Consider the following 19414-nt stretch of genomic DNA (forward strand, 5'->3'; position numbering starts at 1 on the left):
GGAGAACATGGGGATGAGCCTGATGTTAGAAACTGGTTTGATTACGTTACAGTAATCCTTAGAGATGGTTTGAAAATCATATAGTGTAGAGACTTGTACTTGGTAAGCTGATGAGTTTTTACATTGGTTGCTTAATTTTCACTAAGTCCCAAAGGAGAATAGCTGAGCTCCATACCAGCAGACCACTTCCACTTTGGAAGTGCTTATGCTGCAGAACAACTTTCTTTAACTGCTTGGACAGGATGTTGTGCTCTGCACAAACGAATCTGCTTGATCTGAACTTTGATGAACTCTTAACAACATCTTGCATTTATATAGCACCCTTAACATAGTCAAACATCCCAAGGCGCTTCACAGGAGCGTTATCAAACAAAATTTGACACTGAGCCACATGAGGTATTAGGGCAGATGGGGTAGGTTTTAAGGAGCGTCTTAAAGGAGGAAAGAGAGGCGGAGAGGTTTAGGGAGGGAATAGCTTAGGGCCTGAGTAGCTGAAGGCTGTCGGGTGGCTCATCTGTCTGAGGTGGTAACTTCCTGTTTGAGATCATTCCAATTAGACCTGTCATACAGCCAAACTTTAAATGGTGCTTGGGAAGGAACAAAGTGGTCAGAATACCAAATGCTGCTTTAAGGATGTGATGTATTGCACAAGTCAGTCAATTCTAGACTTAAGTAATTATTACTTCAACTTGGAGAGTGAACAATGTGGGTGAGGCTACTACCAGTGACTGAAGAGATGAATGCAGCATACACATGGCCTGTGTGTATTTTTTTTCTATAGACAGTCCTCAGGATGGCAATTGAAGTGAATGATCACGACAACTGGAGTTAGTTGATTGAATTCTGAATGCTGTTTAACAGTTAGGCAAAATGTAGTTGATAATGTAACGAGAAGCAATGCTATATGACTGATCTCCCATGGCATTGCTCATGGTAGCTTGGAGGATTATGCTCTTTTGTACTATGTAACCTATATTATATTATCAGAGCTATTGATTTACAGTGAGTGAAATTATGTTTTTATTACAAAATGTTATCAGTATTTTTGAGTTCAAATTACGTGATGATATCTACATTTTTATAGAAATTGTAAATTAGTAATCATTATTATTTATTTACCCACATCCTGAATTTTATAATCTTAACTTATTTTTCAAGACCAGGATGCACAGGAAGATGATAGGAAATATGTTACAGGTAGGTAGGTGTGTAGAAGTAGTGGAGGGTGTGATAATATGGTTTGGAACTGTTGGGAAGTTAGTGGAGCGATATGGGAGTACTGCGAGGCGGTGGGGGGGGGATGTAGAAAGAGCAAATGGGGGAGTGGGATCCTTGGGTATTGGAATAGTGGGAGTGATACTTTGTAATCTGGGAGTAGTGTGTTAGAGTGTGGAAATGACAGGAGGCGGCTGCTGGGGTGTGGCAATGGTGAGGGGTTTCTGGCAGTGGATGTACTGGGAGGGAGATCCTGAGGTGTGGAACAGTAAGAGGGATGGATATAGGATGCCATGGAAAATAGTGGCGTAGCCACATTCCAACTGGAAATCGTCGCTTTTACTAGCTTAGCAAACACTTCAGCCTTAGAATTGATTCCCAGGTAGAGTCTTTCTTGAGAGCAGGTTGGAATAGGGAGTAGAGGGTGAGAAGCAATGGAGTGGTGAGAAGCAATAGGAACGAGGAGGAAGTGGGAAGCACAGGTGCTTGGGGGAGGGATGAAGGACAATGAAGGCAGTAAACCGAAGTTTCCCCTTCTGCTCTCAAATTTTGCCAAAAAAACTTCCCAGCAGTCTCTACGGTGATTATATTTAACTGAAAATTATATATTTGTTTAAGTAATAGAGGCTTCCCAACCAAGCTCAGTGCTGGGGAAACCTTTTGGAATCCTGTAACCCACGCCGCTTGAGTAAATCCCAAGTAACACATTTCTAGCCGTAATGGGGACGTGGACGGGTTTGGGTGACAGCAAAAGCTAATGGATGGAGGAGGTCAAAACTGGTCTTCTGGTGGAGAACTGCGATGGGGTTTTCTATGGGACTATATTAGCTTTAATTAACATGCCCCCTTTAGTTTTAAAGAAGGACTTTCCCCGAGTTGAGAGAGTTTATTTTATTTTAAGCTAATTCTGAGCTTTGGGAATCACACTCCTTAATAAGAAAAGCTGTTATTCATGGTCACAGCTGGGAATGTGTTTTTCTTTATAACTTCTGAGATGCAGGGGCAGGATGGCAATGGGCAATTGGTTGGGGCAGCAGTGGGGGTGGGGAGGGTGGTTGTCAGCTTTTGGTAATAGGAGAGCTGGTAGGAACAGGGAAAGGCAGCAGGGGCACCAACAGGCGGAAGGCCTAATATTTCCAGCCCTCAAATGGGTGGAGAACCGACTTGGAGAATAAGCTGGGAAAAATTCAATGGGGGGGGGGGGGGGGAGGTGGCGTTGGGCAGGGAGGTTATTAAAGGATAACCATGTTTAACTTGGCGTAATAGGCAGATGTGATTGAAGCATACGGGAAGTATGTTTGACACGGGAATTCTGCGCTATATGCAAAACAACAACACATTTTTATATAGCACCTTTGATGTAGTAAAATGTCCCACGCGCTTCACAGGAGCATTAACAAACAGAATTTGACACCAAACCACATAAGGAGATATTAGGGCAGATGACTGAAAGCTTGGTCAAAGAGGTAGGTTTCAAGGAGCGTCTTAAAGGAGGAAAGAGAGATAGAGGCGGAGAGGTTTAGGGAGGGAAATCCAGAGCTTAGGGCCTAGGCAGCTGAAGGCTCGGCCGCCAATGGTGGAGTGATTAAAATCCGGGATGCTCAAGAGGCCAAATGGGAGGAGCACAGATATCTCGGGGGTGTTGTGGGGCTGGAGGAGATTACAGAGATAGGGAGGGGCGAGGCCATGGAGGGATTTGAAAACAAGGATGAGAATTTTAAAACCGAGGCATTGCTTAACCAGAAGCCAATGTAGGTCAGCGAGCACAGAGGTGATGGGTGAACGGGACTTGGTACAAGTTGGGGCACGAGCAGCAGAGATTTGGATGACCTCAAGTTTACCTTTTAATATACAAGTAGATCTCCTGTGGTGTTGCTCATGGTGACCCCTCTCAGCCCCCCAATCTTTGTCTCTCTCATTCTGTCGCCCCCAACTTGTTTACTGTTCTCTTTCCTCCTCCTCCCCCCAGCCCCCCAACCCCATCCTGATCTCTCTCCCATTGCAGGTCCCCCTCTGTCCTTCTGATATCTTTCTCTCTCTCTTACTCACCTCACTTTCTCCCTCCCCCCTTGTTTCTTTCTGTTGGTGAATGCTGGGAATTGGTGAATAGGAGCAGGAAATGGGAGAGTGGAGGCCAGCAGCAAGATTGCGAAGAAAGCTGGGAAGCAGGATGGGGAAGAAGCCTGAGTGGAAAGGCTGTGAAAAAAGGCAGAGTCAGGGCTTGGAGCAGACCAACAAGACAGCCAACAGGTACGGGTCGGGATATATGTGTGGGAAGGAAGGAACTGACCTTGGATCAAGAAGTGGGAATGGCTGGTAGAGCTGAAGAAAGAGCAGTAGGAAACCCTACATGTTAAGTAATTTGAGTACTGTGGCATTTTTCAGGCATTTAAGTAAGGTGCCAGGTGTAACATGAGAAAATGGCTCAAATTGTGCACAGGAATTAAGTATGCCAAACAGGAAGTGTTTGCAGGCACAAAACCATTAATATATTACTAATGGATCTCCTGTGAATTTGCTTAAACTAAGTTAGAGAATACAGTCTCTGTCTCATGGTTATGTTGCTGTTTTCTCTGTGTCTCTCATTTTCTGCTTCCGTGTGTCTTTTTCGTCTTCTGCTCATATCTGCGCCTCTTTCCTGCTTCTCTCATCAGTGTCTCCATCAGTTGTAATCCCTCTCCTAAACAGCACAACCATTATTATAAATGACTATTTCCCTATCTCTCCAGTCTCATTCTTTTTGTTCGTCTGACAAACTTGCAATTAGCTTTTTGAAGCACATAGTGTTATAAAGGCAGTGGGGCCAGCCGAGAATAAGTCTTGGCAGGAGTGGAGCCTCGGCTGGCAGGCAGCATGTTGCGGGCCTTGGAACAGAGCACTGCAGAATCCGGTTGCAAGCGATAGCTTTTAATTGCCAATTAATTTTTAAATAGCTTTCCAGGCAGTACAAGAGCATAAAGAGTGGGAGAAGATAGCGTGCCGTATGGAAGAGGAGCGCAGAGGGACTTGGCAGGGACCGGGAATGAGATAGAGATGGCACCTGCTGGCTGGGAACCAATGAAAAAGCAGCGAGCAGGATTGGAATGGTGGCTGGGGATGGTAGGAATCAGGGACTGCAAGGAGAGAAAGTAATTTTATTAAATTTAAAATGGAAAGAAATTGTATTATGAGATTGGGGTAATCAAAAAAAAATTACCTGATTTGGAGGGAGGTGACAGAATGGCTTTGGACCAGTGTAACCTGCACCAGAGCACCAGCTTGTGGCAGCAGATCTGCATTACAACCTCTTATGACAGCAGTGCCTTGTGGTCAGGGGTTGGTAACTGTTGCATTATGGGCAATTGTTTGCAATGGGTTTTTGGATTATAAATGTTGACCTAAAAGCATTACTCAAGAATGATGACACAGGAAGTAGGTAGATATCGACAGATTGTATGTAGATATAAAATAAAAAAGGAAATATATATAAACTATAAGGCTGTCAAGCGATTAAAAAAAAATGAATTGTGTGTTTAATCTCAGTAAAAAAAAATTACATTAATCTTGGTTTTAATTGAGATTTAATTGATACAATCACTGCATCCATCTCTTTCAAGTTTGTTTTATACATGTTTTAAAATCAGAACAGAATCATTTTAAATTCACAGAATCACAGAAACCCCACAGTGCAGATAGAGGCCATCTCGGCCCATCGAGCCTGCACTGACACATATCCCGCCCCCGATCCCCGTAACCCCTACACCAACACATATCCCACCCTATCCCCGTAACCCCACGTATTTAATCCCCCTAACACTAAGGGTCAATTTTATCATAGCCAATCAACCTAACCCGCACATCTTTGGACTGTGGGAGGAAACCGGAGCACCCGGAGGAAACCCACGCAAACACGGGGAGAATGTGCAAACTCCACACAGACAGTCACCCGAGGCCGGATTCGAACCTGGGTCCCTGGAGCTGTGAGGCAACAGTGCTAACCACTATGCCACCGAGGGCGCTAACGTGGGGCGCAAATCAACTAGCGCCTGGGCGTGGCGGCGCTAACACTTCCCGTGAAATCCAGCGGGAGGTTAGCAGCGGCACTACGCCGGCGGCGATGACTTGATTGCTGTGCGCAGCGCCCTGCTTGCGCCCTGGCTGTAATATTGGGTGGTGCCCCCCAACTTACCGCCGGACGCTATGCCCACCGGGGTCAGGGGGGCCTACCTGCGGCTGGGGCAGCGCTAGTTAAAGGGGAGGTGGCGGGCGGCCATTTTTGTTGCTGGCCACCTGCCAGCACCTGCCCCCATTGCTGTCCCCGGCCTCCGTGAAGCTCGTTTGCCGGCACTCCTGATACCTGGTGGCCCAGCTGGCGCGCAGTGCCCCAAGAGGGACGCGGGGCGCTTCCAGTAGCACCCCTCCTCCCTCTCGGAGCACTACCTGGGAAAATCGGCTGCGGAGACGCTAACTTTTCCGGGGCCCTAAAATTAGCGCCCCGGCGAAGGTGCACTACCCAACTTTTACCCCTTTAGGCGCTAACTCCCCTGCCACCTCACTGTGGATAAAGTTACCACTGAAAATGGCCTTTGTTTCTGGACACTTAAAACTCATACAGGAATGTAATTTTAAACAGTGCCGTCTTTAAAGTGTTGGTGAGAGGAGCACATGTTGACCTGTAAGAACAGGTGGTCACTGTAGTAGCTGGTAATTTTCTCCACAGTCAGGCAGGCAAGAAGAAGCAAAGGATGTTGACTTGGGCGGTGAGGGAGAGTTGAAGATCAGCAAATGATCTTCATGATCAATAAAATTTCATGCAATGCTGCAAGTCAAGAATATAGGAAAACGTAGTTATTGTGAAAATAACTAGCTGCAGAGTATGTGTTATATAGATAAATGGTATGTAGCTGCAACTTGAAATATTTGTAGCTAATTAAATGTTTACTAAGCTATATTTACAATATGTATACACTCTAATTGCTGCTGATACAACCCAGATTTTGTTCTCTTATTTCTCTCTCAACTTTCATATCACTGGAACAGCATTTCTGCTGGATTTTGTTCAATGTCTATAAACTATAAGAAAATAAAAGAGGAACCTTCGTTCAGCTACTGTAATCCAAATGCCTCAATGATCGCAGTGCTCACTTCATACCAAACAAAAAAGAAATGTAGTGTATATTAAACCGCATACCTTAAATGGGAAAGTCATCAATGTGTGTTGCAATTCAGCCTTCCAATGTTGCATAATGTGAGGGTTGTTACAATAGAAAGTCATTGCTTTTATACTTTGATCACTACATGTCATTCAACTGAGAATTGATCTGAAAACAAAAAACAACTTGCAACCTTTTTGCCTTTAAATTAGGATGAGGAGTGTTGTCTACTTTGTGCAGTTCTTGAGAAGGGAGGAGTAGCCCAAATCTTTAAAAAAAAAGCAGGAAATATGATACTTGCATATTTGCTGCGCTTGCCAAACTTTAAAGTTTAAGCTATCCTACACACACTTCTGAGCAACAGAATGGAATATATAGAACTGCAGATTTTAATTCCGAACTGTTTTTCAGTAATGTGTTGAGTACACATTTTTTCATTGAATGCATAACTAATAAGAATAGGCACCAGTCTACTGTTGATGTCCATGTCCTTATTCTTAAGAAAGTTGCCATATGCATTTGTGAAGCTTTTATTAGTACATTCCTACAAAGAAACCAGTATTATGTTGCAATATTTGTTTTGATAGGCAGCAGCTTGAGTAGATTTTACTTTGGGCGGAATGATTTAGCAGTGTGAAGGATGTGAGTACAGTCACGTTGGTGACCACAACGAGGTTATTGTGCTTCTCGGCAGTTGGGTTTAAGCAAAACGTGCTACAGTAATTTTCTGCTGCTTCCGTGTTGGTTCATTTCTTTTCTGCTGCTGATGACCTATTGATTTAGACCGTCTCAAACTCAAAATTCTTCATGGTTTTTGTGGCAAGTCTGATTATTATGTTCTTAATTCCATTTTGATAACTAGTTTATTTTTTTTTAATCTTCTGAGGTATTGCTTAAATTATAATTGATAAGTTGATGTTCATTTACAGAACTAAATTGCCATGCTAACATTAATTGTAAAACAGCATGTGAGATTAGGTAATGGTGTAAAAGAAATTATATTGTTGCTAGGCTACTTTTAGTTATTTGTAAATCATTCTTTACATGAATTTACAGTATTTTGTTTGGAATAAAATTGAATTTTAAAATTCATACTGATGGGAATTGGTTTAACCAAATTTCCTTTACATTTTTTCAGTTAACTTCTGACCATTATTTAGTCAGTTTTTGACTTTTCTGTTCTTTTTATCAAACACTCTCCTGTTAAAAAATGAAAGGACAGAAAGTTACTGGTCTGTTGTTGAAAGTTTCTACCCATCACCAATCTTTAATTCGCTGGTACAAATAAATGTTCCAAAAATATTTTTGGGAAACTAACAAGAGTAAATTGTAGAATATATACTAAAATGTTGCCATTAATGTATTTCAGTATGATGCTAATGGTAGTACCTGTATTAGATTGTCAGAAACATGTTTGTAGAGATTCTCCTGATTGCTTCGTGAGTAGTTGAGCCAAACAGACCATTACAGTCCCAGGGTCGATCCTTTGTCTGAAGTTGGTTGATTTCAGCTAGGATGGAGGTAGGAACACTAGTTGGCCTCAGTGTTGCTGGTTTATATTTAATTTAATTATATTAAATTTGCTGGAGTTCCCATTCCTGATGTTATACAATTAGTGTCCACGATCCCTGCGAGAAATGTGCATAGGGTTAACAATCTCCTAACACTTGCACTCAAGGCTCACACAAAATTAAGACTACTTGGGTGAGGTGGCAGAGGGCTATAGCTTCTGTGGAATCGTAGCCCAGCAGGAAGGAGATGGGAGAAGAATGGCAGTGATAAAATCCCCAAAACTGGCAATCTTAATTTCATGACTTTTAATTTGGACATTTTCTAAATGGAGAAAAATCAAACAGGAATGTTTTGATGGTAATCCTTTGTGTATAAAATTAAAATTCTGTAGAATATACAGTCTATTAATTCAAAAAAATGAATAAAAATATTGAATTATCCAGTGGTTTGTATTAAGCAATTGTAATGAAACAGCACAACAGAACATAGGAACAGTAGGCCATTCAGCCCCTCAGGCCTGCTCCGCCATTCAATTAGATCATGGCAGAACATTACAAAAACACTAATAGTGCCATGAAACATTAAGGCAACTCTTGAAATGCACGTGATCAAAACTTGAGCACTGTATGAACTGCAATGCAAAGTTCAGTCATTTCATAAAATATTCTGGATTGCCTTCTGTTAATAGCACAATGATTCACAAAGTATTTACCGCAGGGAAACATTCCATCAGGTTAAAATTGATTTGTCCAGTAATTATTTAGCACAGAAAAAACTTCCATTGAAACATCTAGCTTAGCTGTTAGCCACAGAATTGGATTCCATGCTCATGGTGAGGATTGGTTCTTATGCCGCTGTCTGCTCACTGGATCCAGATGCTTAGGCCTCTTGGTCCCACTAGAAGCAGCATCCACACAGCATCAATTTTCATGTCAGTCAGCAATCTGGATGTCAGGACTTTCTTATGAACATTGACACTGGATTCAAATCTTGTTTGAGCAGTCAAAGCAGGAGAACCCATGTGCTGCAAAAGGTTCCCTCCCCAGAGTCAGCCAGCATTGCCTGTGTGATCTTTGATCATGTCAGCTGCAGGTGCTACTTCTGCTGGTGAGATGAACTTACAGTGCTGTAAGCAGTTAGCAGTAAATCCTGCTTTTAGACACTTTACATTAGCCCACAGTTGCCAACCATCGAGCTGAATTTTCTGCCATTCTTCATTCAAAGTGACACAACCACTCCTCAAAAAGAGCTCTGGTCACCCACACTATTGTTTGTGTAGGTAACAGGCAGAGTAACAACACCAGAAAAACATTGCGAGTTTTGCATTTCCAATCACTAGCGGCTTTCTTTTTTACCCAATCATGCTGGCGCAAACCATTATGATAATTTGCTGCTTAGCTTTTGTCCCATCTGAGCATTTTTTTGGTTTGGTTTTGTAGGAAGTGTGTGTACGTGTATAATTTTCATGCACACTATACAACTTGACTCCGTTTACTTCCACTCACTATCTAAAAGGGGAACATAAGCCATTCCATATACTGTATTCTGTCAGGTGTTGCAATGCTCCTGCCTTTCACCTTGTAAGGGCAGCCCAGTAGCACAGTATGTTTCTGCAGTACAGTACAGTATCCGAACTTCCGAAAACCGAAACCCTCTAAAAACCGAAGGTTTTTTCGTTCAGCGTAAGTCGTGCGCACGACATGACCAGAGTGGCGCACGACTTACGCTGAGCAGGGCAGAGGGTCACTGAGTTCCCTCCTGGGTAGGAGATTGCAGGCCGAGCTGGGCAGTGTGAAGGAGGTATACCGGGAGAGTGAACCCAACAATACAGCGGCCCGATAGCTGCAGCGGCCTGTCCGATATTCTTTTCTCCCCCCCCGACTCCCACCCTTTCGTATAAGGGATAGTGTATCCTTTATCCGCACTTCCGAAAACCGAAATCCTCTGAAAACCGAAAGTGTTTTCGTTCAGCGTAAGTCGTGCGCACGACCCCGACCCCCCGCCGACCCCGACCCCCGCCGACCCTGACCCCTGACACCCCCCGCCGACCCCCACCCCCGACAAATTTCCCAGTCTTATAAAATACCTTCCGAAATCCGAAATTTTCCGAAAACCGAAACACGGCTGGTCCCGAGGTTTTCGGATAAAGGATAGTCTACCTGTATTATAATGCACCACAAGAGTAATAGAGAAAATGACTTCAAGAAGAGATAAGAAAAATCTAATTCTAACGGAAGCCTTGCTTATGTGTGTGTTTTTTAAAACCATGAGATGTAACATGAACTAGTTATTTGCAGTTGCACAAATTATGTATCTTGCAATAAATCCATAACTTAGTGAATAATTGAATGTGTTTTCTCTTTTTCTAGACCAGAATCTGTAGAAGCGAGCCCTGTGGTAGTAGAGAAGTCAAATAGTTATCCGCACCAGTTATATACCAGCAGTTCTCATCATTCGCACAGTTACATTGGTTTGCCTTATGCAGTAAGTTTTGGAATTAATAAAATGACTACCTGTTTTTGCTTAGATTTTTTAATGTAAGATCGAAATCAATACATGTTTTTAAAAAAAAAATCTAATTGCCACAATGGAAGCAAGGTATACTGTTGTTTTGAAAACCAGCATCATTGTCTATGTAACCAAATGCAAGTTAACCACAGCATCATTTCGTCATAAAAGTTTTCCAGTGTTTTTCTGTGGCTGTTATTAATACTTAAAACGTGTCAGTTTACTTAATAAACTGGTGAATTCTAGTTTAACATCTGTTATGTTGATATATAAAGTTTATTCTGCTTACTATTTGTGCTTTTGTTGCTGAATGTTCAAATTTTTATTTATTTTGTAAAATTGTTCACAGATGTACAACAATCTTAAAAAGGAGTGACTGGTCTCGTCAGTGGCTAACATTATTTCTTATCTACATATGACATTCGCCATCAGCGGGGGAGAGAGGAGGGTAATGCAGCATTTGATAGGTGCACATCTGTGGGCACCTGAAAGTAAAATATACCTGCCCTGGGGCAAGGGACCATTTTAGTTTGAATGCCGGAGATTCAAATCGGCTGCTGCATGGCAACAAGCTCCTTGTTGAATCAGGGTACATACCCTAGAATTTCCCCTATAAAAGTGCAACAAAAACTGGTTCTTTCAATGGTCTCCCTGGCTCAGTTATTCTCACTGCTGTAACTAATTGAGCTAGCATTAAAAAAAAGATAGGTAGTCCTGCAGAAAGCCATTCTACAGCTTCCCTGCTGGATTATCTGTTTAAGACAGTGAGTAACTGAGCTACACAACAAGCAAGGTCCCAAGTTTCATCCTTATTTATGATATCAGGGATCCGAGCTGGGGCAGCAGAAGGGGTTCTACAGTTGGCCTCAGTGCCTTTGCATTAAGGAAGGAAAAAAACTACCATCACTATCCAGTGACGCTGCTGTAAGTCTGCATCTATGGGCATCAGATAAGAATAAGATTGTGACCTGTTGTGATTATAATGATTCTCTCCTACACCCCCAGCTCATCACACTTTTTTCCACCGTGTACTAACTCCATTCAGCCTTGTAAGGGTCAAAAAATAATTCATTTGCTTTTAAATACATTTACACCTGCCTTAACTGAATCTTATTTCTGCCAAACTCAGAGCGTGCATACAGTTATTTTCTCACCAACACAGGAAATGTGTTTCATAATAGACTGAGTATACCAGTCTATTGATAGGCATCCACTAGTGGTTTTTAAAAGTTGAATTGGAGTTTAATTAAACAGATATCTAAAAATAAAAGCCAGGCATTAAAACATATTTTTGGTGCAGTTGCATTTTGTTTCATGACCATTAAAAGCTCTGTATATGTAAATTTGATCACTGTGCTGACATTGGTACTTGATGGTACAATTTTTTAGTTTTGGATAGACAGCACAGTATTTTTGATTGACAATAATTGTGACTAAGAACATAAGAAATAGGAGCAAGAGTAGGCCAGACAGTCCCTCGAGCCTGCTCCGCCATTCAGTAAGATCATGGCTGATCATCGACCTCAACTCCACTTTCCCATCCGATCTCCATATCCCTTGATTCCCCTAGAGTCCAAAAATCTATCTATCTCAGCCTTGAATGTACTTAAAGACTCCGCATTCAGAGCCCTCTGGGGCAAAGAATTCCAAAGATTCACAACCGTCTGAATGAAGAAATTCCTCCACATCTAATTCTTAAATGGCCTTCCCTTTATCCTGAGCCTATGCCCCCTAGTTCTAGACACGCCAGCCAGGGGAAACAACCTCTCAGCATCTACCCTGTCAATCCCCTTCAGAATCTTGTATGTTTCAATGAGATCACCTCTCATTCTTCTAAACTCCAGAGAGATAGGCCCATTCTACACAATCTTTCATCATAGGACAGCCCTCTCATCCCAGGAATCAATCTAGTGAACCTTCGTTGCACCGCCTCAAAGGCAAGTATACCCTTCCTTAGATAAGGAGACCAAAACTGTGCGCAGTGCTCCAGGTGTGGTCTCACCAAGGCCCTGTACAATTGTAGCAAGAGTTCCTTACTCTTATACTCCAACCCCCTTGCAATAAAGGCCAACATGCCATTTGCCTTCCTTATTGCTTGCTGTACCTGCATGCTAGCTTTCTGTGTTTCTTGCACAAGGACACCCAAATCTCTCTCAACACCAACACTTTAAAGTTTCTCAACATTTAAAAAATATTCTGTTTTTCTATTCTTCCTACCAAAGTGAATAACCTCACATTTCCCTACATTATACTCCATCTGCCACCTTACTGCCCACTCACTTAGTCTATCTATATCCCTTTGCAGACTCTTTGGCCGCGATCTTCCCTCTGGAGGCGGGACTTCTGGTTTCCGTGTTTCAGTCCCGCCCCCAGCGACGTCTGACGAACCCACACAATTTTCCCTTGATTGGCCTTGAGGGCGGGCTTAGCCAGCCAATTAAGGGAAAGCCGGTGACAGATGTCGTCAGCATATGACGCTTCATCTGTCGAAAAAATTTTGACAGATGAATTGTCAGCATTTGACAGCTTTGAGCAGCTGTCAAACACTGACAATCTCTGTTCAAAGGTGAATCCTTGCACAGAAGGCTCACCAAGACCTCTCTCCTCAGCAGAAAGCAGACGACTGCTACATCTGAGAATGCAGCAGCCATTCTGTCATCTCTGCCGTTGAGATGAGGCACCTCCCGATCCTCGAAGGTTGAAGCCTGCAGAAAGAAACAAAGGTAAGGAAACTTTTTCCCACACTTTACATTCACCTCTCATAGTTAACTGTCCACACTTGCACCCATCACTCACCTCTACAGCTGACATTACGACCCCCGCAGACCCCCTGCTCGCCTCGCTGACCCTGGCGAGGTTCGCAGCCGTCGGAAACCCACACTTGCAGGCGTAAAATGGGGAAAAGCCTCAAAACTGCCTGTTAACAGGCAGTTAATTGGCTCTAATCCCCTTCCCGCCTCGAGGAGATGGGTCCCTGCGCGAGTCGGGGACCCGCCTCCTGGGAAGATGGTTCGGAGGTGGGTTGGGAGCGGGGTTGGGACCCGCTCCCAATTTTTCCCATTTTGCCAGCAGTCCCGCCTCCTTGGGGCTGGTAAAATCCAGCCCTTTGTGTTCTCCTCATAGCTTACTGTCCCACCTCGTTTTGTATCGTCAGCAAACTTGGATACATTACACTCGGTCCCTTTATCTAGGTCATTAATATGGATTGTAAATAGCCGAGGCCCCAACATTGATCCTTGCGGCACCCCACTAGTTACAGCCTGCCAACCTGAAAAAGATCTGTTTATCCCTACTCTTTCTTTTCTGTATGTTAACCAATCCTCTATCCATGCTACTACATTACCCCCAACACCATGTGCCCTAATCTTGCCTCATAACCTTTTATGTGGCACCTTATCAAATGCCTTTTGGAAATCCAAATATACTACATCCACTGGTTCCCCTTTATCTACCCTGCTAGTTATATCCTCAAAAAACTCTTAATAAATTTGTCAAACACAATTTGCCTTTCATAAAACCATGTTGACTCTGCCTAATCATGTTATGATTTTCTAAGTGCCCTGATACCACTTCTTTAACAATGGATTCCGGCATTTTCCTGATGACGGATGTCAAACTAACTGGCCTGTCGTTCCCTGTTTTCTCTCTCCCTCCTTTCTTGAATAGCGGTGCTACATTTACGACCTTCCAATCTGCTGGGACTGTTCTAGAATCTAGGGAATTTTGGAAGATCAAAACCAATGCATCCACTATCTCTTCAGCCACCTCTTTTACAACCCTAGGATGTAGGCCGTCAGGTCATGGGGATTTGTCGGCTTTTAGTGCCATTACCTTCTCTAGTACTTTTTCTCTACTTATATTAATTACTTCTCTAGTTATATTAATTATGTTAAGTTCCTCACCCTCATTAGACCCTTGGTTCCCCACCATTTTTGGTATACTTTTTGTGTCTTCTACTGTGAAGACAGATACAAAATATTTGTTTAACGTTTCTGCCATTTCCTTATTCCCCATAATTTCTCCTGTCTCAGCCTTGAAGGGACCAATGTTTACTTTTGCTACTCTCTTCCTTTTTACATACTTATAGAAGCTCTTACAATCTGCTTTTATATTTCTTGCTAGTTTTCTCTCATTCTATTTTTTCCCTTTTTATCAATTTTTTGGTCATCCTTTGCTGGTTTCTAAAACTCTCCCAATCCTCAGGCTTACTACTATTCTTCGTAACATTATAAGCTTCTTTCAATCTAATGCTATCCTTAACTTCTTTAGTTAGCCACGGTTGGATCACTTTTCCCGTGGAGGTTTTGTTTCTAGCCACTGCTTATCTACTGCCATATGTTTTAATCTATTTTTCCAATCTACCTTAGCCAAATCGCCCCTCGTACCTATGTAATTGGCTTTATTTAAGTTTACGACTCTAGTTTCAGACTGAGGCAAGTCACTCAAATTTAATGTGAAATTCTATCATATGAACACTCTGCCCCAGAGTATCCTTTACTATGAGATTGCTAATTAACCCTGTCTCATTACACAATACAAGATCTAAAATAGCCTGTTCCCTGGTTGGTTCTACAAAACTGTCCTGAATGCATTCCATGAACTCGACCTCCAGACTACCTTTGCCAATTTGATTTGTCCAGTTTATATGAAGATTAAAGTCCCCCACGATTATTGCATTACCTTTGTTACAAGCTCCTACTATTTCTTAATTAATATTCTGTCCAACGGCATAGCTACTGTTAGGGGGCCTATATACTACACCCACCAGTGTTTACTGCCCCTTGTTATTTCTTATCTCCACCCATACTGATTCTACTTCCTGATCTTCCGAGCCGAGATCCTTTCTACTTTCCTTATGTCATCCTTTATTATCAGGGCTACTCCCCCTCTCTTTCCATTCTGCCTGTCTTTTTGAAACGTCAAGCACCCTGGAACATTTAGTTCCCAACCTTGGTCACCTTGCAGCCACGTCTCTGTAATGGTTATTAGAACAAACCCATTTATCTCTATTTATGCCACTAGTTCGTCTATCTTGTTACGAATGCTTCGTGCATTCAGATAAAGAGCCTTTAATTTAAATGTTTTACCATTATTCCCTGCTTTGACCGTATTCTCTGCTGCACTGCTACCGTTAAACTCTGTCCCTTCCTGTCACATATTCTGCTTATTTTTACCCAAATCACTATACTGCTCTATTGCCTTGATCTTCCTCTTTAGATTTCTAAATTTCCCCTCACCTGACCCCACCCCTGACTATTTTGCAGAACAAATTGCTATGCTGCATCAATTCTTTTAAGCTCTGTATTAGAAACTTGAATTGTTGGGGGATGGGTTGTGCATTAGATTAGCACAGTGCCTTTTCACCCCTGGTACCACCTGGGTTTAAATCTACTGCAGGCTAAAGAAATGAATTTTCTATCTGATGGCTTTAAGGATCTTTCTAATTTCACTATAATTAGCAGTCTCAGCACAACCCACAAGGGTGATTAGTTTAAGATTTGAAATGACATACAAGTGCAGTAGGGGTTGCTATTCTGAGGTTGGGTCTAAGATGTATTGTTGGAGCAGAATAGAATGCGTTTTGCTGTGTGGCTGGAAGTGCTTGATGCTAACACTGGATACATTCCTCAGCACTAACATCCTTTGAGCACAAATAATTCACCAAAACGATTTAAAGAAAAAATAGAATTGTGTGTACATTGAAATTTCACTTTTTCTTCATCAATTGCAGGACCATAACTACGGTGCTCGTCCTCCGCCGACACCCCCTGCTTCCCCTCCTCCAACAGTCGTGATAGGCAAAAATGAGGTGAGCATATTCACCACTGCTAATTTTGATGAGACCTCCAGTGCCACTACGATCAGCACCTCTGAGGATGGAAGCTATGGCACAGATGTTACCAGGTGCATCTGTGGGTTCACCCATGATGATGGATACATGATCTGTTGTGACAAATGCAGGTAGGATTGCAACCTATTAAACTTTATCTTTCACCTATGTGTTTATTCACATTACAGTCTTAATTTTATTTTTGAAAGGACGTTATGGGTTCCCCCAAAGGGGTGTTTATCCAGCTTAGCCATACAGACCTGGAATGTATCCGGTTTATGCTGTATTAGCTGACCTCAACTGGGGTACTAGTGAGGGTGCTATCATTGGCCTCAGCACCTCTGGTTAGGGTGGGACAAATTGGCCAGGGTTACAGATCCTGATCACCATCCAGTGTCACCTGTTGAAATTGCTGCAGTTGGACAGGTGCAGCTTAGCTTTGATGCTCCCAACAGTTGAATAGCCTACTGACGCTTGAGCCCACAACCTTCTGATTCCAGAGGCGAGAATGCTCCCATTAAGTCAAGCTGTTACATGTCTTTAATAAACATATGTCAATTTCCTTAAACAAATAAAAAGCACCATATAAATTGCTCAAAAATTCATTGTTTACAGAATTTATATGGAAAGCCTATCTTTAAGCCCCCAAAATTATTTGCTGTCTTTGTCAGAACAGAGATTTTTTGATGAGTTTAAATTGAAATGGCAGCCTCATTAACATATTCAAATCACTGACCCTCCTCTCCAGAGCGAGTTACTCAAGACGACCCCAAACCTGCCGCACTTAAACCGGAAGTAGGCGGTTGGGGGTCAGATTTCACATTTTGAACAATTTAACCCCCCAACCCCCTCTCGCCTGTCGTGGGGGGAGGAAATTAAAATTCTCCCCAGTGGGTTGAATGTCCTCTTTCTGTGCTGTAAACTTCTAAAGGAAGGCACTTTGTACAAATGCTGCTCCTAAACTACTTGAAAATTTGTTTTTAATAGAAACTTATTCCAATAGACAATTTATTTCTGGATATGTAGGACTTCAGAAGACTTTTTTTTTGTAAGCTGTACTTTGCTGTATAAAATGGGAATCTCAAAGGATTTCAAGATTACGAAAGGTTTTAAGAGGCTAAATAGTGAAAGATTCTGTTGGAAAATCAGTAACCAAGGCATAGACGTAGAGAAGATATTTCCACTTGTGGGGTTGTCCAAAAGTAGGGGCCATAAATATAAGATATTCACTAATAAATTGAATAAGGATATCTTTACCCAGAGATTGGTTAGAATGTGGAACTCGTTACCACATGGAGTGATTGAGGCAAAAAGCATAGATGCATTTAAGGGGAAGCTAAATAAGTATATGAGGGACCAAAAAATAGAAGGAATCGGCTGATAGGGTTAGAAGTAGGGTGGGAGGAGGCTCGTGTGGAGCATAAATATTGGCATAGACCAGTTGGGCCAAATGGTCTGTTTCTGTGCTGTAAATTCTATGTAATTCTGTGTATTTTTAAATAATTGAAAGTGGCACATTTATGGAATAATAAACCAATCTATTAAACATTAGGGCCTAGAAATTCACTATAGCCCCGTTTGGGGCGCCAGCCTCGCCAGGGCGCTAAAAGTAGCGCCCCGGAAGCAGTCGCGGCCGCCTGCAGGAAATTCAGTTTGCGCGCCCCAGAGGGAAGCACGGCGCTACTGGAGGCGCCCCGCATCCCTCTTGGGGCGCTGCAACTGAATATCGCTGCGCGCTGCGGCACGGCGCGCTGCAGTACTGCAGGCCTTCCTCCCCTTCTTAAAGGGGAGGGGCCTTGTGCAGCGCGATCGAGGATCACGAGTGCCGGCAAAAGAGCCCGGCACCGCGGAGAAGTGCCGGGCTCTTGGAACGCAGTTGGCACTCCGCGGGGGGGGGTGGTGCTCAGGAGGCCGGGGACGGCGGTGCGGAGAGGTGCTGGCAGGCGGCCAGCAAAAATAATGGCCGCCCCGCACCTCCTTTAATTAGCGCCTCTACCGCCGCAGGTAGGCCCCCTTGAACCAGTCGCAAATAGCGCCCGGCGTTAAAGCAGGGGGCGCATCTAAATATCGCGATCGGGGCGCTGCGCACACCGATGATGTCATCGGTAGCCGCGCAGCACTAACGGCTAGCGCCGCCATTAGCATCCTGCTGAATTTAGCGGGAGGCGTGGCCAGTGGCTTCCGACCCACTTAGCGCCCTCTTAAGGCGCTAACGGGTGGCGCAGCCCACTGAATTTCTAGGCCTAGGGGTTTAGTACAGTGGGTTAGCACGTTAAGTTTGAGTGCAGCTGAGACTAATGCTATGAAAGTCCTCCCTTTACTGTGAGGGTTCAAAGCGAAGTTAATTTGAGCAGGTTCAGCTTAGTGCCATGTGAGTGCAAGATCACAATTCAATGCAGATTGCAGCCTCACTCAAGGTTGTAAGTGTGGTCATTGGAAATCTCACACTGCTGCAATGGAGGGTCTACTTCTGAGGTTGGTGTTAAGGGATGTTATGTAGAGCTGAAGGAACATTACACTGCACCAGGCTCCTATGCATCTAACCTGGGAATTCTTGATCATGACACTGGATGCCCAAAATGGGAAAATGCTCAACACCTGATATCCCTCACCTTGAGGAGCTCGCAGATAATTAACATTTTTTTAAAAAGGAGTTGGTTATGCAGTTGGGGGAAAATGCTTTTGTGAAGTTTATACGGGATAATGAAAAGGACCTAATTGGAAACCAATGTGTGTGATGTTTATAATAAGTGTGTAATAGGTATTAAATGCAGCTATAATACATTAATTTGTCAGATATTATGCTGAATAGTTGTTGTCTATTTTGAGAATTTTTAAACTTGCTATGGCCGGTTTAAAATGAAAGAATGGCAAATAATATAAAAAGTAAGAAGACCTGCATTTATATAGCCTCTTTCATGACCACCGGACGTCCCAAAGCGCTTTACAGCCAATGAAGTACTTTTTTTTTTAAGTGTAGTCACTGTTGTAATGTAGGAAACGTGACAGCGAATTTGCGCACAGCAAACTCCCACAAACAGCAATGTGATAATGACCAGATAATCTGTGTTAGATGTTGATTTGAGGGATCTGGACAGAGTAGATAGAGGGAAACTGTTCCCATTGGCAGAAGGGTCGAGAGCCAGAGGACACAGATTTAAGGTGATTGGCAAAAGAACCAAAGGCGTCGTAAGAAAAAACTTTTTTACGCAGCGAG

The 19414-nt window shown here is 43.0% G+C and overlaps 1 protein-coding gene across 7 annotated transcripts in view; it reads left to right on the forward strand.

Annotated features, from left to right (window-relative positions):
- The window catches only part of kmt2e (lysine (K)-specific methyltransferase 2E), a 226048-nt gene that overhangs the window by 64272 nt on the left and 142362 nt on the right, over positions 1-19414 (forward strand). For all 7 annotated transcript variants that reach the window (XM_086010465.1, XM_086010458.1, XM_086010464.1 and 4 more), the window contains exons 3-4: positions 10229-10343; positions 16099-16328. In XM_086010465.1, coding sequence (XP_085866591.1) covers positions 10229-10343; positions 16099-16328 — 345 coding nt within the window. The remainder of the gene's footprint in view (positions 1-10228; positions 10344-16098; positions 16329-19414) is intronic.

Source organism: Somniosus microcephalus, chromosome 17, assembly GCF_052327205.1.
Source record: "Somniosus microcephalus isolate GS21.2 chromosome 17, FLI_Smic_1.0, whole genome shotgun sequence".
Lineage (NCBI taxonomy): Eukaryota > Metazoa > Chordata > Chondrichthyes > Squaliformes > Somniosidae > Somniosus > Somniosus microcephalus.